General features: G+C 58.8%; 1 protein-coding gene across 9 annotated transcripts in view; it reads right to left on the bottom strand.

The window, feature by feature from the left end:
• CROCC (ciliary rootlet coiled-coil, rootletin) overlaps positions 1-22,576 on the bottom strand; it is a 62,331-nt gene that overhangs the window by 15,276 nt on the left and 24,479 nt on the right. For all 9 annotated transcript variants that reach the window (XR_007353261.2, XM_075121127.1, XM_048824800.2 and 6 more), the window contains 21 exons: positions 22,380-22,476; positions 22,032-22,136; positions 20,725-20,973; positions 20,032-20,231; positions 19,613-19,795; positions 18,079-18,223; positions 16,865-17,011; positions 15,563-15,793; positions 14,835-15,028; positions 13,233-13,360; positions 12,674-12,843; positions 10,415-10,594; positions 9,908-10,042; positions 8,864-9,007; positions 8,303-8,541; positions 8,061-8,220; positions 7,107-7,274; positions 6,196-6,580; positions 5,337-5,548; positions 5,092-5,212; positions 629-792 (listed from right to left, as the gene is read on the bottom strand). Coding sequence is in view for 8 of the 9 variants with exons in the window: in XM_075121127.1 (XP_074977228.1) it covers positions 629-792; positions 5,092-5,212; positions 5,337-5,548; positions 6,196-6,580; positions 7,107-7,274; positions 8,061-8,220; positions 8,303-8,541; positions 8,864-9,007; positions 9,908-10,042; positions 10,415-10,594; positions 12,674-12,843; positions 13,233-13,360; positions 14,835-15,028; positions 15,563-15,793; positions 16,865-17,011; positions 18,079-18,223; positions 19,613-19,795; positions 20,032-20,231; positions 20,725-20,973; positions 22,032-22,136; positions 22,380-22,476 (3,757 nt within the window). In the remaining variant the exon portion in view is untranslated. The remainder of the gene's footprint in view (positions 1-628; positions 793-5,091; positions 5,213-5,336; positions 5,549-6,195; positions 6,581-7,106; positions 7,275-8,060; positions 8,221-8,302; positions 8,542-8,863; positions 9,008-9,907; positions 10,043-10,414; positions 10,595-12,673; positions 12,844-13,232; positions 13,361-14,834; positions 15,029-15,562; positions 15,794-16,864; positions 17,012-18,078; positions 18,224-19,612; positions 19,796-20,031; positions 20,232-20,724; positions 20,974-22,031; positions 22,137-22,379; positions 22,477-22,576) is intronic.

Here is a 22,576-nt window from a genome sequence, read left to right as displayed (position 1 = left end):
GGCTCCCCAGCCAGGCTGCTGCCCAGCCTCTGCTCCAAGCCAGGCTGCCAGACTCCCAGCTTGGGCTGCTGCCCGGCCTCCCCAATCCCTACACCCTGCTGCCCCCACCCCCCCAGCTCTTGGCTCCCCGCCAGGAGCACGGCAGTGGACTAGACTCCACGCCTGGATCTCCCACTGGAGGCAAGGAGATCTGCAGTAATGATCTCAGTCCCTGCCAGGAGCTGCAGGCACCGGGCATCCCCACTGCAGTCAGCCCAGGCCGTTCACCACCAGCCAGGGAGATCGAGCTGGGAAAACCAGATCCTTGCCCACCCAGGGTGAACGATGGTGAATCTCTAAGCACCCAATCCAGAGGCGGGTGCATCAAGCTGGTATTCAGTGCCCACTGCAGCCAGAAGAGAGGCCCTAAACACTCATTTTAACCCCCTGGTGCCCCAAATGGCCTTGATCCCCCCACCCCAATTCCGACCAACGAGCGCACACAGGGCTCACTTCAACCCATCTGAAATGCCTTGTTCCCCTGGTGTCCTCATTCACCCTCTCTTTACGTATTTGCCTTCAGGTTCTGCTCCTATCCCTGGTCCATTAGAACCTCCCCAGCCAGCGACCTGCCCCCGGCCCTGTGCACCTGGGTGGTTCGCCGGTCGCTGTCTGCCGACTGCAGGCTCCGCTCCAGCGCCGTCACCTTGTCCATCAATGCCTTGCGCTCCCGGTCGTTGCGGCGGAGGGTCTCCTCCTGCAGCAGGAGGGCGGTCTGGGCGCTGCTCAGCTTGCCATCCGCGCTGCGCCTCCCTGAAGCAGAGAATGCAGGCGCAGAGCCAGTGAGGGGGCATGCGGGCACTTTGCACCAGAAGCCAGCGGCAAATAGGAGGCACAGAGCACTTGGGTTCTAATCCTGGCTTTGACACTGATGCACTGCGAGACCTCGGGGCGAGTTCTTTAAACCCTCCGTGACTCAGTTTCCCCATCTGTAAAATGAGGCTAATGCTTGCCTACCCCAGAGGGCGAGGGAGAGAAAATCCATTACCAATGAAGATGTGAAGCACTCACTCTCAGAGCTAAGTTTTACTATGCAGCTTGAATAAACACTTGTCCCTGAAGGGGACATCTTCAGCACCTGAGTGGGGGCTGCCTTTTGGAGACTCAACGTATAAACCCGGTGACAGCCAACTTCTTCACACAGCACGGGCCACGTTTCACAGCACCGGGCTGGGATCCAGGAGAAGTGAGTTCAGTTCCCAGCTGCATGACGTGGGACAAAGTGGGAATTTTTGGTAATGTTTTTATGAAGCCGACGTGTGCCTCAGTTTCTCCCTATACTCTGCATTGTTACCAAGTGAGGGGAAGGATTACGTCTGCTCTCAGGGCAGACTAAGGATACGTCTACACTTAAACCATTGCTGCTGCACCACTGTATCGCTTCCGTTTTGGGCAGGTCTGCACTGCAGAACTACTTTGGTACGTTGCTCAGGGCAGTGAAAAATCCACACCCTTGAGTGACGTAGTTACTCCGACCCGTGTGCTGGGGCAGGCAGCTGCGGGAGAGCTTCACCACCTCTCACAGAGGTGGATTAATGATGCTGACGAAAGAGCTCTCTCCCATGGGCGTAGAGCGTCTTCATTAAAGTGCGACTGGCGCAACTGCACCGATGCAGCCTTTTAAGTGTAGACACTTAGACACTATGTACATGGATGGGAGGGGTTCTCCCTTTGGCACAGGTAATCCACTGCTCTGAGAGGCAGTAGCTAGGTCGACGGAAAAATTCTTCTGTCCACCTACCACTGTCTACACCAAGGCTTAGGCTGACAACACATAGTCAACCAGTGAAACTCTTTGCCACAGGATGTTGTGAAGGCCAAGACTCTAACAGGGTTCAAAAAAGAATTAGATAAGTTCATGGAGAATAGATCCATCAATGGCTATTAGCCAGGATGGGCAGGGATAGAGCCCCTAGCCTCTGTTTGCCAAAGGCTGGGAGTGGGCGACAGGGGACAGATCACTTGATGATTCCCTGGGGCACCTGGCATGGGCCACTGGAAGACAGGACACTGGGCTAGAGGGACTGGGCTAGGCAGCAGTTCTGCGGAAAAGGACCTAGGGGTGACAGTGGACAAGAAGCTGGATATGAGTCAGCAGTGTGCCCTTGTTGCCAAGAAGGCCAATGGCATTTTGGGATGTATAAGTAGGGGCATAGCGAGCAGATCGAGGGATGTGATCGTTCCCCTCTATTTGACATTGGTGAGGCCTCATCTGGAGTACTGTGTCCAGTTTTGGGCCCCACACTACAAGAAGGATGTGGATAAATTGGAGAGAGTCCAGCGAAGGGCAACAAAAATGATTAGGGGTCTAGAACACATGACTTATGAGGAAAGGCTGAGGGAGCTGGGATTGTTTAGCCTGCAGAAGAGAAGAATGAGGGGGGATTTGATAGCTGCTTTCAACTACCTGAAAGGGGGTTCCAAAGAGGATGGCTCTAGACTGTTCTCAATGGTAGCAGATGACAGAACGAGGAGTAATGGTCTCAAGTTGCAGTGGGGGAGGTTTAGATTGGATATTAGGAAAAACTTTTTCACTAAGAGGGTGGTGAAACACTGGAATGCGTTACCTAGGGAGGTGGTAGAATCTCCTTCCTTAGAGGTTTTTAAGGTCAGGCTTGACAAAGCCCTGGCTGGGATGATTTAACTGGGAATTGGTCCTGCTTCGAGCAGGGGGTTGGACTAGATGACCTTCTGGGGTCCCTTCCAACCCTGATATTCTATGATTCTATGATTCTATGACCCTTGGTCTGACCCAGTATGACCGTTCTTATGTTCTTAGCTATGTCTCTTAGGGGTGTGGACTTTTCACACCCCGAGAGATGTAGCTATGCCAGTCTAAGTTCCCACTTGTAAACCAGCCCTAAGAGACAGACATAGCAGTGTGTTTCTCCTCCCTGTCTGGGTGGGATGAATACAGCCGTTAAGGAACTGCCTGAAACTGACCCAGATCAACAATGGGTCCAGAGAGACAATGCAAGCATCGATGACTCATGGATCGACACTCAGTGGGCTGGACACTCCAGCCAGCAGGGGCCTGCCTGGAGAGTAAAGGACCGAGCCGTGACCGGGAGAGAATAAAGTGTTGACCTCCGGAAGAGGCTGGGAGCTCTCGGACCAGGGAAGCGACAAAGTCAGAGAGAGACAGAGCTTGAACATGGAAGCCCACTACAGCTTGGCTGGTGAGCTGCGGCTTGACCAGAATGGACGATGCTTTAACCTTTATCCTCTGTGCTAAGCTAAGGGCTTCCTCTGCTGTGTTCCAGCCGACTAATCCACCCAGGGGATCACTGCAAATACTGGCTGGGGTGCATTCGTCCCCAAAGAATGCATGCATCTCTCCCAGGAGTCTCTCTCAGTCCCACTCGCTGAGCACAGCTCACGGCGTGAAGCAGGAAGGCTGGAGCCCCGTAGCTCAGTCTAGGAAGCGGTGCGGGGCTCTGGCACACTGAAGGGGTTCTTCCAAGAGACAAAAGCTGGGGTGTAGCACAGATCCTGCAGATTTGTGACAAGAAGACACACTGTGTCTTGCTCCTCTCATCCCTGGGGGGATAATAATACTGACCGTCTGCCCCCTGCTCTTTGCCTTGGTTATTTAGACTGGAAGCCCTTTGGGGAAGGGGCCAACGCTCACTACCTCTGCACAGCTCCTAGCGCGATGGGGCCCTGATCTCAGTCTAGGCCTCTGGTCGCTACACGTAACAATAAGAAGGATCAAGTGGTTTTGAAGCCCCACGTAAAAAAGTTTTAGCCTCTCCTTGTGGTTCTCCCTCAACCAGGGAATTAATTTTGATGCTAAAATAATGCTTGAGAATGAATCGATCTGTACAGCTGGATTTCAAAATGGCCCCCTTCCCAGTGAACCTCAGAGGAAACGTTTAAGGGGCACAGACCCGGGCAAGGGGAAAACATGACACCCACAAAAGGGGAGAGGGCAGGGAATAACCAAGCATCCCTGAAATGCTGAGTTCCCAACACCGCATGTAGGAACAGGGCTCTGGGAGCCTGGGAAGATATTGCTGTCTTCTGAGCTTTCCTAGCTGTGGCAACTTAGAGAAAGGAGGAAAATGAATTGTCCCTTGAGGGGGGAGGGGAGCAGCCCAGCAAGAGGGCAGCCAAATACAGAACGTCAGAGCCGAGACACAAAACCCCAAGTGTCTGGAAATCCCCAGTTCAGGATTAAACCTCCAGTTGCAAGTGTCGGCAGGCGGCAGCCATACCAAGCGATGCCCAGGCTCTGCTGGGGGCTAGTGGTTCAAAACGAGGGCTGGTATTTCCTAGTGTTCCTCTCATTCCAAGTGATCCCATAAACTGTATACAGGGATCCTTTCACCCACCACTGAAATGCAGCCTCCTCTGGGGGGTGGGTGGTAACAAGCTGTTTAAAAGAGCACAGAGCAGCGATACACAACAATCTAGTGCTTGATGCAGATGCCACAGGGACAAGATGCAGGTGCATGGGAGAGATGGCACACACAGGCTTGAATGGGAGGGGACTCTGAAAAATCTCACAAGCCCTGGCCTGGAGACTCACTAACTGCCTCCTACGGTCCTGCTCTCGTTCTCTGGGTCTGTCCTTGCATTTCCAACAAGAGAGATGAGCTAGGGCCTGCTGCATGTTGCAATGGACCAAGCCTGCGTGCCTACCAGCTGGGTATAACCTCTGCATGGTAGCCCAGCCCACTGGCATAAGGGCATTAAAGCACCAAGTTTACAAACAAAAGGTACCACTGCAAAAAGTAAAAATCCAGGAGCACCATGGGTAACAGCATGCAAATTACTATGAAGAGACAGTGCAAGTAGGGGCTTAGAAGAGTGGGGACCCTGACCCTGCCACTGGCTGGGGCAAGTCATTTCCCCTCTCTGTGCCTCAGTTTACCCCTCTGGAATACGGGGCTATTAAGACTAACCTAGGGTAAGGGGTCGTGAGGCAAAATGCATCCATCTGCACACCGAGTGCTTTGAAAGGCCCTAGAGATGGGCCAAGCATTGCCAAGAGCGCTCATTATTACGATGGGCACAGGCCCCTCTGCACGCCCCCACCACAGCCCTTACCTTCCTGGCTTTCGGTCACTAGCTTCTGCAGCTGCTGCACTCGGGTTCTGGCACTGTCCCGCTCCGACTCCATCTCAGCCAGCTGGCGGGTCAGGCTGCCCAGCTGGGCCCGCAGGTCATCCTGGATTCGGAGAGGAGGGCGAGACAGGAGGGGGCGATCAGCAGTCGGGAGACCCGCCAGGCTGCTCGCCCTTCGGGCAGAGCAGCGTGGGCAGATGTTGAACCCTTCCTCCCCACACCGGTACCCGCTCGCGCTGCGTCTCCCGCAGCTCCTGCAGGAAGTCCCGGAGGGCGGCCCGCACCACTTCAGGGTCGATATCCGCCACCAGCTGCTCGCTGCGGCCGGGCGAGAGGGCGCGCTCCGGAGACAGAGGGCGCGAGCTGGGGCTGCGCTCGGGGCTGCCCGCCTGTGGGGTGGGGCTGCCGCGCCCGTCCGTGGTGCTGTACGCGTTGTCACCTAGGGGGAGACGGGCACAGGGGAGAGATGGTGGGCCCCGGCTGGGCTCCGGGAATCCAACACTAAACCTGTCAGGGTTTTCCTAGCTCCTGGCTCTGATCCCACAAGGAGAAGGGGGACACCTACTGGCAGGAAGAGGAGCTGCAGCCCGGCCAGAGAAGAGCCTCTCCAGTACAGCAGGGCCGCAAAGGGCCCTTCACCCCACCCCGAAGGGCTCAAGGCAGCGAACAGGGAGGACCTGAGGGAGAAGCCACTGGACAGGCATGAAGAGCAGTGCAGGGTCTGGAGTGAATCCCAGCCAGCCATTCAGGCCAATAGTTCTACCCCACCCTCCTCCAGGCCCTTCCACCTGGGCATCCCCAAGTGCTTTGCAAGCGTCAGTGATTGAGCCTCCCAACCCTGCCAGGACGCCAGGGTCTTACTATCCCCATTGCAAAGATGGGGTACAGGCAAGGGAAGTGACTTGACCAAGGCCCCATGGCAAGCCAGTGGCACGGCCAGGAATAGGACCCAGGAGTCCTGGCTCCATTCCACCAGATGCCACTCCCACACAGCAGGGCACTGAAGACAACCAAGCCCTCAAGGTTTGGGGAGGAGAGAAAGGGGCCTCCTCAGGGCTGCGTCCGAGGGCTCTCCTGACCCGTTACCTTTGGTAGGAGAGAAGAGTCTTTTGGGGGAGCTGCTACGCCCCCTGATGGCTGGGCTGGGGGCCCGGCCGCCCCGGCTGATGCCCAGGGTGCGCCTCAGGGCGGAATGCAGGCTCCCCAGCTTGAACTCCACGTCCCGCTTCAACCCCTCCACTCGAGCCAGCTCAGCCTCCAGGCCGAGGGCACGGCCCTCGGCGGCGCTCAGCCGGAGGCTCAGCTCCGCCGCCTCAGCCTGCGCGTTCTCCAGCTTGATCTCCAGGTTGCGGGCGTTGTCCAGCAGCTTCTTCTCATTGCCGCGGGCCTCCTCCAGGCTGCCCAGGAGGTCCTTCTCCCTCACCTGGAACTCGCCCTCCTGTTCCGACAGCTTCCGCTGCAGGTTGTGGAGCTGGGGAGGCAAGAGAGAGGGCTGAAAGGCATTCTGGGTAGGGAGAGCCAGCCCAGTGAGAGCACATGGGGTCAAGCGTGGCACAGCCGCCTCCGCGCAAAAGCCACATGTCCTCCTGGCCACATGGCTACTCCAGAAGGACGTGGTCTCCACCACTTTGGGCCACTCTCCTCCATTTTATCATGCCAAGTGGGACAGGCAAAGAAGACCAAGGAGGAAGCATGGTCGGCAAGTTCTGGAGGCAGGAATTACTCGGGAGGTTCTCTGGCCTGGGTTACACCAGGTGTCAGACTACAGCGCTGTAATGGTCCTTTCTGGCCTTAACCTCCATGAGCCTCCTTCAAGTTGCCCTGGAGGGACGCATCTGCTCCCCACACCCGGGCCACATGGGCAGTACACAGCATGACCAGTCCCTGGCAGCGGCAACGCGATGAGCCAGAGCTGGGTGGCCGACAGGCACGACCAGGAGAGAATTCCTGGGCGGAGGCAGGAGGACCATGCGAGACCAAAGGAGCCCCATGCTCACCTCCTTCCTGGCAAACTCCCTGCTGGCTTCGCTCTCCACAATCTTCTGCTTGAGGCCGAAGGATTCCCGCCGGCTCTCCTCCTCCCGCTGCTCATCCAGTGCCACCCGGGCCTGCAGCTCTGCCACCTCCTTGTTCTTCTTGGCGTTCTCACTGTCCAGCATCTTGATCTGGGGGCACCGGAAGGGGGGCAGGGAAGTACATGACTGCCCCGCGGATGGGAGTGGCGCAGCGCAACGGAGAGGCACCAAAGCTGTTCCAGGCCAGCGAGGGGAACTGTAGCTCGCCCCAGGGCCGGAAGGGCGGGATCCTACACACTCACGGCCCCTCCTGAACTACAGATGCTTGGCCCGGTGGCCCAGACTCTGCTATGCCAACTGTGCCCACATCTTCCTGTCCTCCCGACAGAGAGTCGTCAGCGTGGGCTCAGGGGCAGCTGGGCAGAGCCTCCTCTTCCCCGACGCCTCGCGAGCCCCTCACTCAAAGCCCTGCTTCGCCTTCCCCCACGGCCCCTCGGAGCCGTTCAACCTCAGACAACCCTGGGGATCCGGCACCATGGGCCTGCCCAGTCCCAGCCCTCACCAGGAGGACAGAGGAGCATCCACCTCCCATCAGCTCCGGCGAGGAGGGGCCTGCAGGGCACATTTCCTCTGGGGTTTGATTCCCTGCCCGAAGCTCCCAGCCATGGGAGGTCGAGCCCCCGAACGCGGGGGCAGCAGCCCCACAGTCCGGACAGAGGTCACACCCAGGGGGTAACTCGGGCACCGCGTCAGGGAAAACAGGCTCATCCGAGGAGCAGGGCCCTGCCCCCAAGCAGCTTCGCCCGCACAGAGGCCAGGTCCTGAGCACTTGGGGAAGGTGCAGGCCCAGTTTCCTAGTGCCGGGGAGCCTGCTCCTTCCAGCCACGTCCCCCTGTGCCCCCCCCCCCAACCCCGTGCACACACACACTCACACACCTGTCGCCTCAGCTCCTGCAGCTCCCTGCGGGCCTCCAGCCGCGATCGCTCCACCTCCTGCAGGCTGCTCCTCAGGTCGGCGGCTTCCTTGCCCACGGCTGCCCGCGCCTCCTCCAGGGTGGCCAGCTTCTGCTCCTTCTCCTCGTTGGCCCACTTCAGACTGGGGACCAAGGCAGCGTCAGATCCCAGCGGGACACAGCGACGTACCCCGCTCCCACCCCCCACGGCGGCTCCCCCCGCACCTGATGCGGTCGCTCTCAGCTCGCTTGACGGCAGCCCGCAGCTCCTGGTTGGAGCTCTGCAGTGCCTCCTTTTCCTTGGCCTCGTCACTCAGGCTGCGCCGCAGGTCCAGGATGTCCTTCCTCTGGACCTCATGGCCCTCCTGGCTCTCCCGTACTTTCCGGTGGGCCTCGATCACGTCCCGCCGGATGCTGTCCCGGGCATCCTCCACCATGCGCAGCTGGGTCTTTAGCTCCTCCACCTTCGTGGCAGAAAACGGGTGCGGCCGCCCTCAGATCCCTGCTGCCCCAGCACACATGGGGACTGTGTACTCGGCAGGAGGCGGCCCTGGCATGATCTCCAAGCACCTGCCCCCCCCCCCCGGCACCCTCCTCTGCAGGTGTCCCACCTGCCATCTCCAGTGCAACACTGTCAAGCCCTGCTGAAGGAGATCCACCGTGGTTCATGGCTCCACTTCTGTCCCCTGGTGACTCTCTCCTGCCCCCCGCTTCCATCCCCTTCTGGAAGGGGGAGGTTGGCAGTGGGGCCCAGCCCACTATCCCCCTCCCCATGCCCGCACTCACCTCGCGGAGGGTGCATTCCCGTTGCCTGACCAGCTCCTTGACCTGCTCCTGCAGCCCCCGGGCCTCCCGCTCGCGGGCCGCGACGGTTTCTTCCAACTGCACCCGCAAGCTCTTCAGCTCCGAGGTCAGGGCGTTGATGGTGCTCTGCGAACAAAGAACGGCCCAGCCCTTACTGACCTGCACCGGCTCCCCCCTCGCTGGGGTCACATTTACCAGGTTCACCCGGCCAGCTGCCAATCAGCAGTTGCCCACGACATGCACTGCACAGCCACCAGGTACAGGCAGGGGGCATTCGCCGTGAACAGGAATCAGCTTCTCCTTGGTGCTCCAGGAGGGGAGACGGCATCTGGCTTCCTCCCCCTCCTGCCTCACGGAGCTCAAGGCGAGGCGTGACCCAGCGCAGCAGCCAGTCTCCGCCCAGGGCTAGGCTGGGAAGTGACCTGCAGATCAGGAGCGAGGTGGGAGGGGACACTGGGGAGACAGGAGGGGAGCAAAAGAGGGGGCTGCAGGCCAGGAGCAAGGTGCACAGGCACTGCTGCATGGGGGGTGGCTGCAGGCCAGGAGTTAGGTGCAGTGGCATTGCTGCAATTCAGGTTTGAAATGTCTCAGCAGAGGACCTGAAACTGGCTCTGCAGATACAGATTAAGCATCTATGGAGGTGTGTGGGGCAATAAGAGGCAGTGTGGCCTAGTGGATAGGGCACTGTCCCGGGACTCAGGAGACCTGGGTTCTATTCTCAGCTCTACCACTGGCCTGCCCGGTGACCTTGGGCAAGTCACCTCTCTCTGTGCCTCAGTTTCCCCAGGTGTAAAATGGAGCTAATGCTGGTTTGTAAAGTGCTTGGAGATCAACTGATGGAAAGCGCTACCTAGGAGCGAGCTGGTGGTGGTATTTGCTTCCCGAGTTCTGCTTCGGTTCGGCGGCAGCAATCAGCACCCCCCTCCACAAACACTGCGGTGAACGTGCTCACCACCACCAGCGACCGTCTCATGTGCGTGTGTCCATCTCCCACCCTCCTGATGCCCGCATAGCACCCACACCAACCCGATCCTGCTCCTGCCGGCTGATGGCCTCTCGCTTCTGCCGCTCCATCTCCAAGGTCACGCCGGCAAGGCTGTGCTGGGCACAGGCCAGCTTCTCCGACAGGAGGGTCTTCTCCGACTCCTTGAGGGACAGGGCCTGTGTGGCCGGGAGAGATCCCAGCGAGGGAGAGAAATTCAGAGGGCGTGCGACAGGGGTGAGATCCAGGGGGTGAACTCCGGGGGGCAGGGATGGCGATAAAGGCGCAGAGGGGCTGGAGCTCCGGGATTCTGGGGTGTGGGTGGGAGCCGCAGCAGCTGTTCTGCCAGCTGGGAGCCGGCACATGCTGGGGCTGGTGTGGGGCCGGGCAGGCCGTGCTCTCTGCCCCGTTCCACCTCACGCCGTCTGCTGCTGCTGCTCAGAGTGCTGAGCGCCTGCCAGGACCGGCCCCAGCTCTCGGCTGGAGTTAATGGGAGCCTCCCCCAGGCCGGGGCTGGCAGCAGTGCCAATCCCCCGCACACCCTCCCCTACCTGCTGCTTCTCATTCTCCGCCTGCAGGAGGCTCTCGTCCCGCTCCTGCTGCAGCGCGGTGATCTCCTCGCTCAGCTCCTCCTTCTCCGCCTCGTAGCGGGCCAGCAGCTCCTCCCGCTCGTGGCTCAGCCGGTGCAGCAGCTCCTCCCGCTCCGACTCCAACTCCAGGCGCACCGTCTCCTGCACGGACCAAGCAGCAGATGCCAGAGCTCTAGGTGAAGGCTCCAAAGCTACGGCTCGGGCACGAGCCCCTCCCCGTTACCGGAGGGGATAGCAGAGCTGCACATGGGCTAAAGGTTCACAGGGCCCGCTGGTGGCGGGAGTCCAGGGAGGTGCACGTGAGCCCTAATACTGACGCAGCTGATGGAGAGTTCCAGGGCTGGAGGCCTTTGCTTTCAGAGCTGCGGGTCCCAAGGAAAGTAACCAGCAAACCAAATTGCCCAAACCCATGCTAACTCCTCCATAGGCCTGGCAGGCTCCGTGGCCCTTTCCCCACCAGGGTTGCCAACTTTCTAATTCCAGAAAACCGAACACCCTTGGCCCGCCCCTGCCCCAAGGCCCCGCCTCCCGCTCACTCCATCCCCCCTCCCTCCGTCACTTGCTCTCCCCCACTCTCTGTCACATGCTCATTTTCACTGCACGACCCAATCAGGCGTATTTCTTGTTTTGACCAATGTGTTATGCTAAGTTCAGTTGTTACTTGTTACAGGACACTACAACTGGCAGCAAAATAGTCAAAAAGGGTCATTTTTTTAAAAAAATGAAATTTCACAAAAAAGATTTTCTGATTCTTTCCCTCCCCTCTTCCCATTTGTCGTAACCAGCTCCATGGTTTTTGTTCACTAAAGTTATTGTAATTTTGTGTGTGGAATTAGGACACACATTATCACAGCTGCTCTGGGTCCATTAAAGGCCCACTCCTGAAGCCCAAATACAAATCCAGAGAGCACAACCGCAGAAATGCCCCTGTCCAGAAACCTATGTAAATAAATCTGTAGAAACTGACTCCCACACCTACATGCAGAACCACACGTGTACTCATGTGTACACGTCTAGCACGCACTAACACATGTACTTCCACATTATTTATTATTACAATTGTTGTTTAGTGCCTAGAGACCCCATCTAAGATCAGGGCTCCAGGGTGGTCGGTGCTGGACATACACATAAAAAGAGAGAGTCTGCAACAAAGCGTTTATAATGTCACAAGACAAAGGTGGGGAGATGTGTGTGATACATCGGCTCTTCTGCAATGCCTAGTCTACAACATTCACTCTTTAAGAAAGAATACGTTTCTTTTAGAGTTCCCTTCCCTCTTAAAAACTTGTTATGAAATGAATACCCACACATTTTAGGCCATACACTCTTTTTGTGGGCAAGCCAGTAAAAGGAATAAAAGTCAAAGAGTTAGGCTGAAAATTGTATTCACACAGGTATACACACAGGCGACAATACATGCACCTCCCTACACAATGACACACAGTCTCTTACGCACATACAATGCACACACACACTTGCCTACACAGAGTCACTTTTTCATACACTTTTCCAGGGGCTGCCTAAGTCACCCAGCTGGGAAGGGAGGAGGGTGGGCTGGAGGGGAAAAGATGGGGTGGGGACGGGGTGGAGGAGAGAGGATGGCGAGGGAAAGAGGCCAAGGACAAGAGCAGGGTGGGGGTGAGAGGGGGCAGTGAAGGAGAGAGGTAGGAGTGGGGGGGATATGGAGGGATGGGGATGCAGGGGGAGGCAGAAGGCTACAGGTGCATGAGGATGTGGGGGGGCACAGGGGCGTATGGGGACATAATGGGAGTGCAGCAGTGTATGGACGTGAATGGGGTGCAGGGCTGTGGGGGTGGCCGCTCTGGGAGGTGGAGAGAATGGGTGGGAGAGCGCTGTAAGGGGTACAGGGCTGGGATGGGTAGGGACTGGGGAGGAATGCAATGACTGGGGGATGGAGGTGCGGGGGGGTTGGGGAGGGATGCAATGATGGGGTGCGAGGGGTGGGACGGGGTTGGGACAGGGAGGGATGCAGTGAGTGGGGTGGGGGTGCAGCTTACTGCCTCTCCCCCTGAAACCCACAGGAAAGATTCGTGCACTCCCACTGCAGGGTCTCTGCCGGCACCATAGAAGGCAAGGAGATGTTGCCATTGACTCACTGGGATCCCTTCCCCCAACTGCCTGAGCCAGCCCGGCTGAGCCGCTGGGGTACGTAACATGGCACTGGTCTGAGTCAGAAACGGGGCCTGCCCTGTGCCGTACCTTCTCCTTCTGGAGCCGATCCACGTCCTCCTCATGAGCCACCTCCTTGTTTCTCAGCGTGACCTGGGCCTCCTGCTCCGTCTGAGCCAATTTCTGAGCCAGCAGCTCCTTATCCCTCTCCAGCCGGGTCACGTCCAGCTCCCTCTGCTTGCGGATGCTGGCCAACTCCACTGGGGATAGAGCAATGAGGATCCGATCAACATCCACAGCGTGAAGGGAGATCTGCTAACTACAGCCCTTCCCGAGGTCTGGGAGTCTTGGCAGCATGGAGGAGACAGGGACCCTGACTCTCTCACAACACTTAACTAGGGACTTGCAGCCACACAGCTCATTACAAAGGGGAGGGGATCATTCTCCCCAGCAGAAGCAGGACTAGAACTCAGGGCTCCCAGTCCTGTCTCCTACCCACTGAACCAGCCTCCTCCTCCCTCTCAATCCAGCCACCAGAGCCTGGTGGGCCTCAGGACGCCAGCAGCAGCTCGGCGAATGGGGGACAGACACTGGAAAGGGGTGAAGGTGGGAACTGAAGGAAACGGTAGGGCAGCCAGGCCCAGGTTACCCTGCAGCATCTCCTTGGCCAGGAGCAGGTTCTGGCTGTCGGCCTCCAGCTGCTCCTTCCGGGCGTCCAGCTGAGCACGCTGCTGCTGGATGTCAAAGAGGGTGGTCTCCAAGGCATCCTTCTCCGACCTGGGAAAGCGCGAGCAGAGTGAGTCCTCCCAATCACCAGCCCCTGCCCGCCCGCCCCAGGTCTCAAGCGGAGAGAGAGAGAGAAAACCACCGAGGAAGTGATGAGCAGGCCCCCAGTGTGCTAGGCGCTGGACAAAGCCGGAACAAAACGGCCCCTGAGCAGACGATCCACGACGAGAAGCACGTTGCTTTGACGACTGAACAGGCACGCCGTGGGTCCTGGCACATGGCGGCACCCTGGCCTCTGAGTGGGGGGGCAACCAGCCCTTAAAATCCCCATTGGGCCCCTCCAAGGAGGCGTGGAAAGCCACCCCAATGCACCCTCCTGCCACGGGCACAGTGGTGCATTTCAGAGTGCCAGGAAGTCGCTCCCTCTGCAAACCTCTGCCCCGAGGTCAGGAAGCTCCCGGCAGCGGGGCCTCAGGGACCCCTGGAGAGGACCGCACCACTGGGCACTCCCTGCAGAGGCACAGGTGTGGGGTCGTCTGCAGGGCAGCGGTGAAGGTGCCCACGCAATCTCACACCTCCTGACAGCGCAGGGGGGCGGGTGAAGGGCCAGCTCCGTCCCAGCCAGAGCGACTGCCCCGGCACAGATCTGACCCCAGGGCTGGGACGTGCAAGGGGCATAGAGAGGGCAACAAGGAGACGGGACAGGAAAGGCCGGAGCTGGGTGGGGAGACACTGACCTGCCTGGGGATTGCGACATGAGAGATTCCACCTGCTCCTACAGACCCAGGGCTGCCGTTCGGCAGGGCTCCCCCACTCCCTGACCTGACACACCTGTTTGCAAACACTGCTCCCTGGTAACCATCACACACACACACACACACACACACACAGCTGCTTCAGGGAGAGCTCGCTGGGCACCTGGCCCCTGCAGCGTGCGCCCGTAGCTCGCCACGCCTGGATCCAGCGGCCCCAGGAGCCTCTCTCGAACCTCACAGCTGGAGCAGCAAGGAGGCATGTGCAGCCTCCCTGCACCTCAGCTCAGGCCCCTTGTCCTTGTTCCGGGCCCACCTATCCCAGGGGGGTTGCCAGGGTTTCTGGACTGGTGCCAAGCACTCGGGCCTCGTCTCCACGTGCCGCTAAGCCTCACCCGGCCGTACTCGTGGGCGAACAGCACCTTCCCAGCGCAGGCCACGCAACAGAGGCCCGGGCGAGCCAGCAGTGAGGGGGGAAGGCAGGGGCGGCCCGGGCCGTGGGGACAGCCTGGCCATGGCAAGGGGACGAGCCCCCATGGGAAGGGGAGGGGAAACTCAGGCTGGCCCCACCATGGAGGGGAGGTGCCGGGGAAGCCTCCTCCCCCCCGAGCGCCAAGTCGCTCCAGGATGGCAGTACCCCTGTAGATGGTCTCAAAGGCAGGGTGCCCATCGAGGGATCCCCATTCACAGCACCCATGGGGAGGGAGAGGCCGGGGCTGTATGTGTCCAGCCGCAGGAGGGACCCCGTTGTTCCTGGCCTGCCCAAACCTTACCGGAGCCCAGCGATCTCCTCCGCCAACCCCCTGTTCTCCCGCTCCGACGCCGCCAGCTGCACCACCAGGCTGGCCTTCTCCTTCATCAGCCCCTCCTTCTCCCTGGCGGCTCGCAGCAGGGCCTCGCTGAGCCGCTCCTGCTCCCGGCGGGCCTGCCCCAGCTCCTCGCTGGCTGCGTTCCTCTGGCGGGACAGCTGGCGGGGAGGGGAGGGGACAACAGGCAGATCTGAGCCTGGAGGGGAGGCCATGCCCTGGGCACCCAGGCCCCTAGCAGCGAGAGAGCCAGGCTCCAGCCACTCTCGGAGGGACCCATCTCATCTGTGGTACCTGCCTGCCTCCCCGGCTCCCAGCACCCCCAGCCTGCTCCTCTGCCCCATGCCGGCCGTCTCCCAGCAGCCCCCGCCTGCTCCCCCAGCTCCCAGCGCCCCCCAGCCTGCTCCCCACCCAGGCCCCCACCACCACCCCGCCTGCTCCCCCAGCTCCCACCACCCTCTAGCCTGCTCCCCACCCAGGCCCCCACCACCTCCCTCCTGTTCCCCCAGCTCCCAACATCCCCCTGCCTGCTCCCCACCCAGGCCCTCACCACCCCCCAGCCTGCTCCCCCAGCACCCCCAACTTGACCCCCAAATCCCAGCACCCCTGCAGCTCCCAGCATCTAGCAATCAGACCCCCACATGCACCTCCCAAGTGCATGCCCTCCATGTGGCTCCTGCGCTCCACCCCACTACCTGCCCCAGCTGCTCCTGCAGCTGCACCCTCTCCTTCTGCAGGGCCAGCAGCTCCCTCTCCAGCCTCTCCCGGCTCCGCTCCACATCCTGCAGGGAGTGCTCCAGCCCCTGCCTCTCCGTGTCCAGCTCCAGCTTCTCCTGCTCCAGCCGGACCAGCTCATTGCGGATTGAGGCCTTCTCCTGCTCCACCTCCCGCTTCTGCCCCAACACGGCCCCCTTCTCCTCCTCCAGCTGTCAGGGGCAGGACAGGAGAGACCGTCACCTGCCTGGGAAACAAAGCCCCCACCCCAGGTACCTGGGGCAGCTCCTTGTTCACCCCCTGCCCATCGCTTCCTCCAGGGGCCTCAGCCATAACCCCTCTATCCCTCCCCATGGGAAGGAGCCATGGACCAGGCCAACCCTCCATCGATCTAGGACAGACTGGGCTAGGGTGCTTGTCCCCCATTGAGGCTCCCCCATTTGACTAGGGACCAAATGGCTCGGCAGCAGTTCTGCGGAAAAGGACCTAGGGGTTACAGTGGACGAGAAGCTGGATATGAGTCAACAGTGTGCCCTTGTTGCCAAGAAGGCTAACAGCATTTTGGGCTGTATAAGTAGGGGCACTGCCAGCAGATCGAGGGACGTGATCGTTCCCCTCTATTCGACATTGGTGAGGCCTCATCTGCAGTACTGTGTCCAGTTTTGGGCCCCACACTACAAAAAGGATGTGGGAAAATTGGAAAACGTCCAATGGAGGGCAACAAAAATGATTAGGGAACTGGAACACATGACTTATGAGGAGAGGCTGAGGGAACTGGGGATGTTTAGTCTGCGGAAGAGAAGAATGAGGGGGGATTTGATAGCTGCTTTCAACTACCTGAAAGGGGGTTCCAAAGAGGATGGCTCTAGACTGTTCTCAGTGGGAGCAGATGACAGAACGAGGAGTAATGGTCTCAAGTTGCAGCGGGGGAGGTTTAGGTTGGACATTAGGAAAAACTTTTTCACTAGGAGGGTGGTGAAGCACTGGAATGGGTTACCTAGGGAGGTGGTGGAATCTCCTTCTTTTGAGGTTTTTAAGGTCAGGCTTGACAAAGGCCTGGCTGGGATGATTTAGTTGGGGATTGGTCCTGCTTTGAGCAGGGGGTTGGACTAGACGACCTCCTGAGGTCCTTTCCAACCCTGAGACTCTATGATTCCCCTGGAAAAGCAGAGATTCAAGTCAATGCCCCTTCTCCCTGCAGGCTGCCTGCCAAGGTCAATGTCCCCAGACCAGAGCCCCCAGGAGGCGCTGGGCCGCACTGCCAAGCCCATGGCGGCACCGACCTGGCTGATGATCCTGTTGAGTTCAATTTTATCCTGGGCCAGCCCCTCGTTCAGGGAGCTCATCTTGGACAGCGAGTCGCGCAGCGAGGCCTCCTCCGCCTTCAGCTTGCTGGCGGTCAGCTCCAGCTCGGCCCGGCTCGCATCCGCCTGTGAACATGGGGCAGGGGGAGAGAGATCAAACAGCCGGGGTCACTGCAGCAACTTGGGCACAGGAGTCCCCACGGAGCACGGCAGGGAGCGGAGAGCCGCCCAGCAGGGGAGGACGCGGATAGAAGCCTGGATAAGCCAGGGGTGTGAATCCCACTAGCCAAGCTGAGGGCTAGGACCCCTCCCCCAGCCCTGGCGCAGCCCCCCTACTGTCCCAATGTGGCATGCATAAAATAAAGCAAACGGCTGCAAGAAACGCAGCGCCCTCCCATGGTTACAGCTGGGGACGGCATTCTGGGGTCTATTCCCAGCTCTCACACTGACTCGCTCGGTGACCTCAGGCAACTTCTCTTTGCCCCTCTGCGTCTCAAAGGACCTCCGAACACTGTCTAAATATTAATCAAGGCTACGACACCTGCGTGAGGCCGGGACGATCCTTCTCCCGCTTTGATGGAGGAAGCAGAGAAGGTCAGTGGCCTGCCCAAGAGCCCACAGCAGATCCATTGTTAGCTAATTATTTGTATTACCATCGGCTCTAGGAACCCCATGGCCCGGGACCCCACCGTGCTTGGCTCTTTGCAAACCCAGACCAAGATGGTCCCTCCCCCAGATTGCTGACAATCTAAGTGCAAGACAAGAGAGAACAGGTGGAGACAGACAGACAGAGGAGTATCATGAAACAATGAGCCAACAGCGATCAGCGTGACAGGCAACAGAACGCAGGAATCCTGCCTCCTGGTCTTGTGCTCTAACCACTAGGAAGTGCGCCCCCTCTAGAATGGGGGCAGCATCTGCCCATCGGATCAGGGAGTTGTGAAGGGCAGTTTTGTTTGCAGGCCTAAGAGGAGAGGTGCTAGAGAGGGGAGCATCCTTCGTCAAGATCTCCTCAGGGAGCTGCCTTTAAAACAGACCTGTAGATTGGAAGTGGCAGAACGAGTGATGCTACCATAGCATTATCCATCAGACGCACCCATACCAGCCAGCCCAACAGCTACTCCCGAGCCCCACTGTAATACCTGCCCCCTCCCTCCCAATCCCCGATTGCCTCTCGGGGCGCAAAGCCCTACCTTGGAAAGCGCCTCTGCCATCTCCACCTTCTCATTCTCAGACACCTCCTTCTCCAGGGTGGCTTTGTTCAGAGCCTCCTTAACAAGCATCAGCTCCTTTTTCAGACTGGATTTCTTCACTTCCAGCTGCTCCAGCTGTTTGTGGCTGCAGGGCACAGAGAGGGACTCACACACAACCCCCTGTGCTCTGGCAGCAGGGGACCTTTAACACCCTTTGTCACTGGCTATCCTTGCAAGGGAGCACAGCAAAGGGACTTCAAAGAGCTAATTAGTCCAAAGGGTGGAACTCTCCAGCCTGTGTTATGCACGAGGTCAGACTACATGATCCAGCCTTGGAATCTATGCAGGGCTTAATTTGTGCTGGGGCCTGGCAGTTCAGAGCCCCGGGCACCTCGGGGCCTGGCAGTTCAGAGCCCCGGGCACCTCGGGGCCTGGCATGTCAGTTATGAAACAAAAAAAATTGCTTGAGCCCTGGCATCTCTTCCATTACAAATTAAGCACTGACTCTATGGCTCTATTTTGTCCCCACTGCAAATTTTCCCTCCCCAAGCCTCTTCTGGAGTCCTGCCTTCGCTTTCTCCAAAAGCTTCCTTTTTGCCTGAAAACATTCAGGACAGAAATGAGGTTTTTGGAAATTCTGAAGGAAATCAACAGGGTCATTTCTGAATCTTTATGGCTCTGAAAAAAACGATCATTTTTCTAGGTATAGCCAGAATACACACACAAACTATATATATGTGAGATTATTTGCAGCGTTGTAGCCGTGTTGAGCCCAGGATATGAAAAAGACAAGGTGGGTGATATCTTTTATTGGACCAACTTCTGTTGGTGAGAGAGACAAGCTTTCGAACTCCACAGAGCTCTTCTTCACTCCTTATGCTAAACAATCTGTCTCACCTTGTATTTAGCTGGGACACACCAAGTCCCTTTCCCAGAACTGAAGAAAAGCTCTGTGTGGCTCGTGCTTGTCTCTTTCGCCACCAGAAGTTGGTCCAGTAAGAGATATGACCTCACCCGCCTTGTCTCTCTCTGGATATGATTGAGGAGTGGTTTGCCCTCTTGTGGTGCCTCATACAAGAACGTCTGCTTTTACCAGCCCTGCCCATCACTCAGCGCCCTCCCTTTGAGCCACGCCAACAGGAGATTAAGCTTAAACAAGCCAGGCAGAGGGTTTGGCCTAGGTGTCCGCAGTAAGAGAAGGGAAAACACCACTAACGGGGGTTGTTTTTATAGCAGCTCAGCTCAAATGACCCATGGAGAAATCTCACCTCGCCTGGAAGCCAGGCAGCCTGGGTCTGCAAGACCTCAGCTGGCAGGGAGAGTTGGGCCCCAGGATCAGGGCTGGGACGCTGGGCACGGGCACCAGCGGGGCTTGCCTTGGGGTGCTCAGGGGAGGAAGGCCTGGCACGTTGGAGCACCGGGCTAGGGTGCTGCTCACTGGAGCGGGGTAGCTACTGAGGAGCTTCTGTCTCTGGCTTGGTATTTCCTCCACACCCCTCCACCCCCCCACGCTGGCCACTCTCCCCATACCAACCCGCGCTCAATCTCCTTCTGCGCCCGCTCCTTGTCCTTGGCGATGTCCTCCTTCTCGTCCTCCAGGCGTTCTCGCTGCCGCTGCAGGTCGCTGTTGGCCAGCTGCAGCCTCTCGCTCTCCTGCCGCAGGGCCTCCACATGCTGCTGCAGGGCCTGCAGGCTTCGCTCCAGGTTGCTCTTCTCACTGACAGACGGGCACAGACAGACAGATTTCTGGGGGCTGAACAGCCCTTTAAGGAACAAAAATCAACCCTCCCCACGTTCCAGGGCCCTTGTTCTGTGGTGCAGAAAGTCGCCCCTAGAGCAGGCTCCGCTCCCAGGATGTCAGCAGGGCAGAAATGCCCATGTGACACCCGTCCCATCAGCCGGGATATGCTGGAGCACAGGGGGATGGGCAGGGGGGAGCGCCCATGGAAGTACCTGCCCAGCAGGTCAGCCGAGGAGCGGAAGCGGCTGGCATCCCGCACGGCATCATCCTTGGCCCGCAAGGAACAGTCAACATCGTCCTTCAGCTGCAGGATCTTCTGCTCCAGGGAGCGTCGCTCGTGATCTCTTTCCACCAGCTGCTTCTTCAGGGAGCCCACCAGCTCCTGGATGGCTTCGTACTTGCCGCGGATGTCCTAGCAGAAACCCCAGCAAGTCAGCTCCTCTCCCTCTGAAGCACTGCCCACCCCCTGTGCACCCCGCCATCCGCACCGCCTGCCACCGGGGCTTCCTGCATGGCTGATCACACTCCATGCCCTTTGGACGACAATCTCCCATGGGAATCCCACCCATTCCAAACCCCCCTCCCCAGAATCCTATTCCCTGCAAGGCACGAAAATCCCCCAGATGTTTCCAGCCAGGAACTACCCTGTCAGGCTGCTTTATCAAAAGAGCAACGCTTGCAATCCTGTTCGCTTCCCACTCCCCTGGTGGGCACCAAACAGCCCCACAGAAATGCAGCCTGAACAGCTATAACCCCACAGATGGCCCTCATGGCTCAGCGGCCCCACTCCACACAGTCTCGCAGAGCTGGGGAGCAGGAGTACGTCTGGGTGCCCAGTCGAGGCCTGGCCCACCGCCATGAAGGAATCCCATGGCCACGTGCTCTGGGAGGTCCCGTCCCCTCACCTGCACCTGCAGCTGCCTCTTCTGCAAGGCGGAGTGCACCACGGCCAGCGTGGAGTCGGAGAAGGCCGGCGAGAGGCTGCGCCGGGGGGAGGAGCTGCGCCGGGGGGAGGAGCGCCGGAGCGGGGACGGGGTGCGGAGGCTGGAGGAGAGGCCCCGCAGGCTGAATCCCGTGGCGTCGCTTTCCGAAACGTCCGTCGTTCGCTCTGTGCCTGTGAGGTGGATGGCGCTGTCGGCATCGGACAGGACGGCCTGAGCGGGAGAGACAATGGCGAGCCACTGGGTACAGGCACCAGGATGCCAAACCAGTCTCTAGGCTCCTGTCGCCACAGAGGCCGCTAGCCGGGGGCCTAGGCCGCCAGCCTCCAGAGCGCGACACCGCCACCGCTCAAAGCCCGACTGGAGCAGGGCAACGTTTTCCCGGAAAATTAGTTTTTTCATCAACAGCTTTTGGGGCCCGGAACTCCCCACGGGTGTCGGGGTGAATTCAACCACTAGCTTCAGGGGAAAAAAAAAATGTAGTAAGAGTCAAAACGTTTCATTCCGACCATTTCAAAAAGTTTGGTTGCGACTTTTTTTGTTTCAACTTCAAAGTTTTGCCAGGTTAAAAAGGGGAACCCCCCACCCCAAAACTGAATTTAAAAAAAAAATCATTTTGAGTTGACTCAAAACGTTCTGGGTCCATTCAAAACTTTTTTTTTTTTTTTTTAGTTTTTCGAGTGGACAAAACAAAACGTGAAGACCTTTTTCTTTTGGTTTGACTTGAATCTGATTTTTCCTCTGGATTTTTCAGTTCAGCCCCTGATGACTCTGAGAAAACAGCTTGCTCTTGAGAGGGGCAGCTCCTCCCTCCAGGTGATCCATTTGCTGCCCTGCCCATCAGCTGGGTGACAGGCCCGCGCCTCTCCCTGATCTTTCCCCACAGGTCAGACTGGCAGAGAGCTGGGGGGGTTCACCTTTCTCTGCAGCATGTGGGTGCAGGTCACTTGCCGGGATTACCTGGGTACATCTCACTTGATCAATTTCCTGCCACTGCAGGAGCCTCAGGCACTGGTGCCCCGGGGTCCCTCCCGTTCTCTGCCTGTGGCACAGAACAGTCTAGTCTCCTGTGGGCTGTAAAACGTTGGTCTCATTTCGGCTCTTGGGTTTATTGTACGGGTGCTGGCGGCTGAGCTATACAGGAGATCAGACTAGATGATCGGGTGGTTCCTTCTGACTGTCAATTCTACGACTCGGTAACGGCTCACAAGTCGGAGAACCCTGCTCTCTGGGGTACCCCGCCTCGCTCACGGGACCCGCGCGCCCTGTACCTGAGCAAGGTCTCGCAGCGTCTGCTGGAGCATCTCCGACTCTGTCCGCAAGGCCTCGATCTCCTCGGCCTCCAGCGCTGCCTGCTCCTGCACCCGCGCAGCCTCCTGCAAGCAGAGACACGGCATCAGCCAGGCGGCGCTCGAGACCCCCACGTCCGCTCCACGGCTCGTTTCTGGCTCCAGCTCGCAGCTCTCCCCAGAAGGCCCAACACTGTGCTGTGATCAGCCAGGGAGTGGCAGGCGGACTGCTGGTGGGCCTTTCGCTGGAGCACAGACACCAAGATGGATCGCTGTTTCAGATGCTCCCATCTCCTCCGGGAACCAGCCAAGTCATGCTGAGCCTCTCACCAGATTTTCCAGCTTCTGGGTCAGCGTCTCGACCGTCTTCTCCTTCTCCGAGTTCTGGGCTTTCAAGCGTTCCACGGTGGCCATCGTCTCAGCAACTCTGGAGCAAGGGAGGGGGGCTGGTCAGGGTGAGCAGAGGAATGGCCAGGGACCCATACTTCACGGCACAGGGCCAGAACTCAACGGCCATGGGCCAGGTC

Source organism: Caretta caretta, chromosome 18 (assembly GCF_965140235.1).
Source record: "Caretta caretta isolate rCarCar2 chromosome 18, rCarCar1.hap1, whole genome shotgun sequence".
Lineage (NCBI taxonomy): Eukaryota > Metazoa > Chordata > Testudines > Cheloniidae > Caretta > Caretta caretta.
This window is presented reverse-complemented; position numbering and strand designations above follow the sequence as displayed.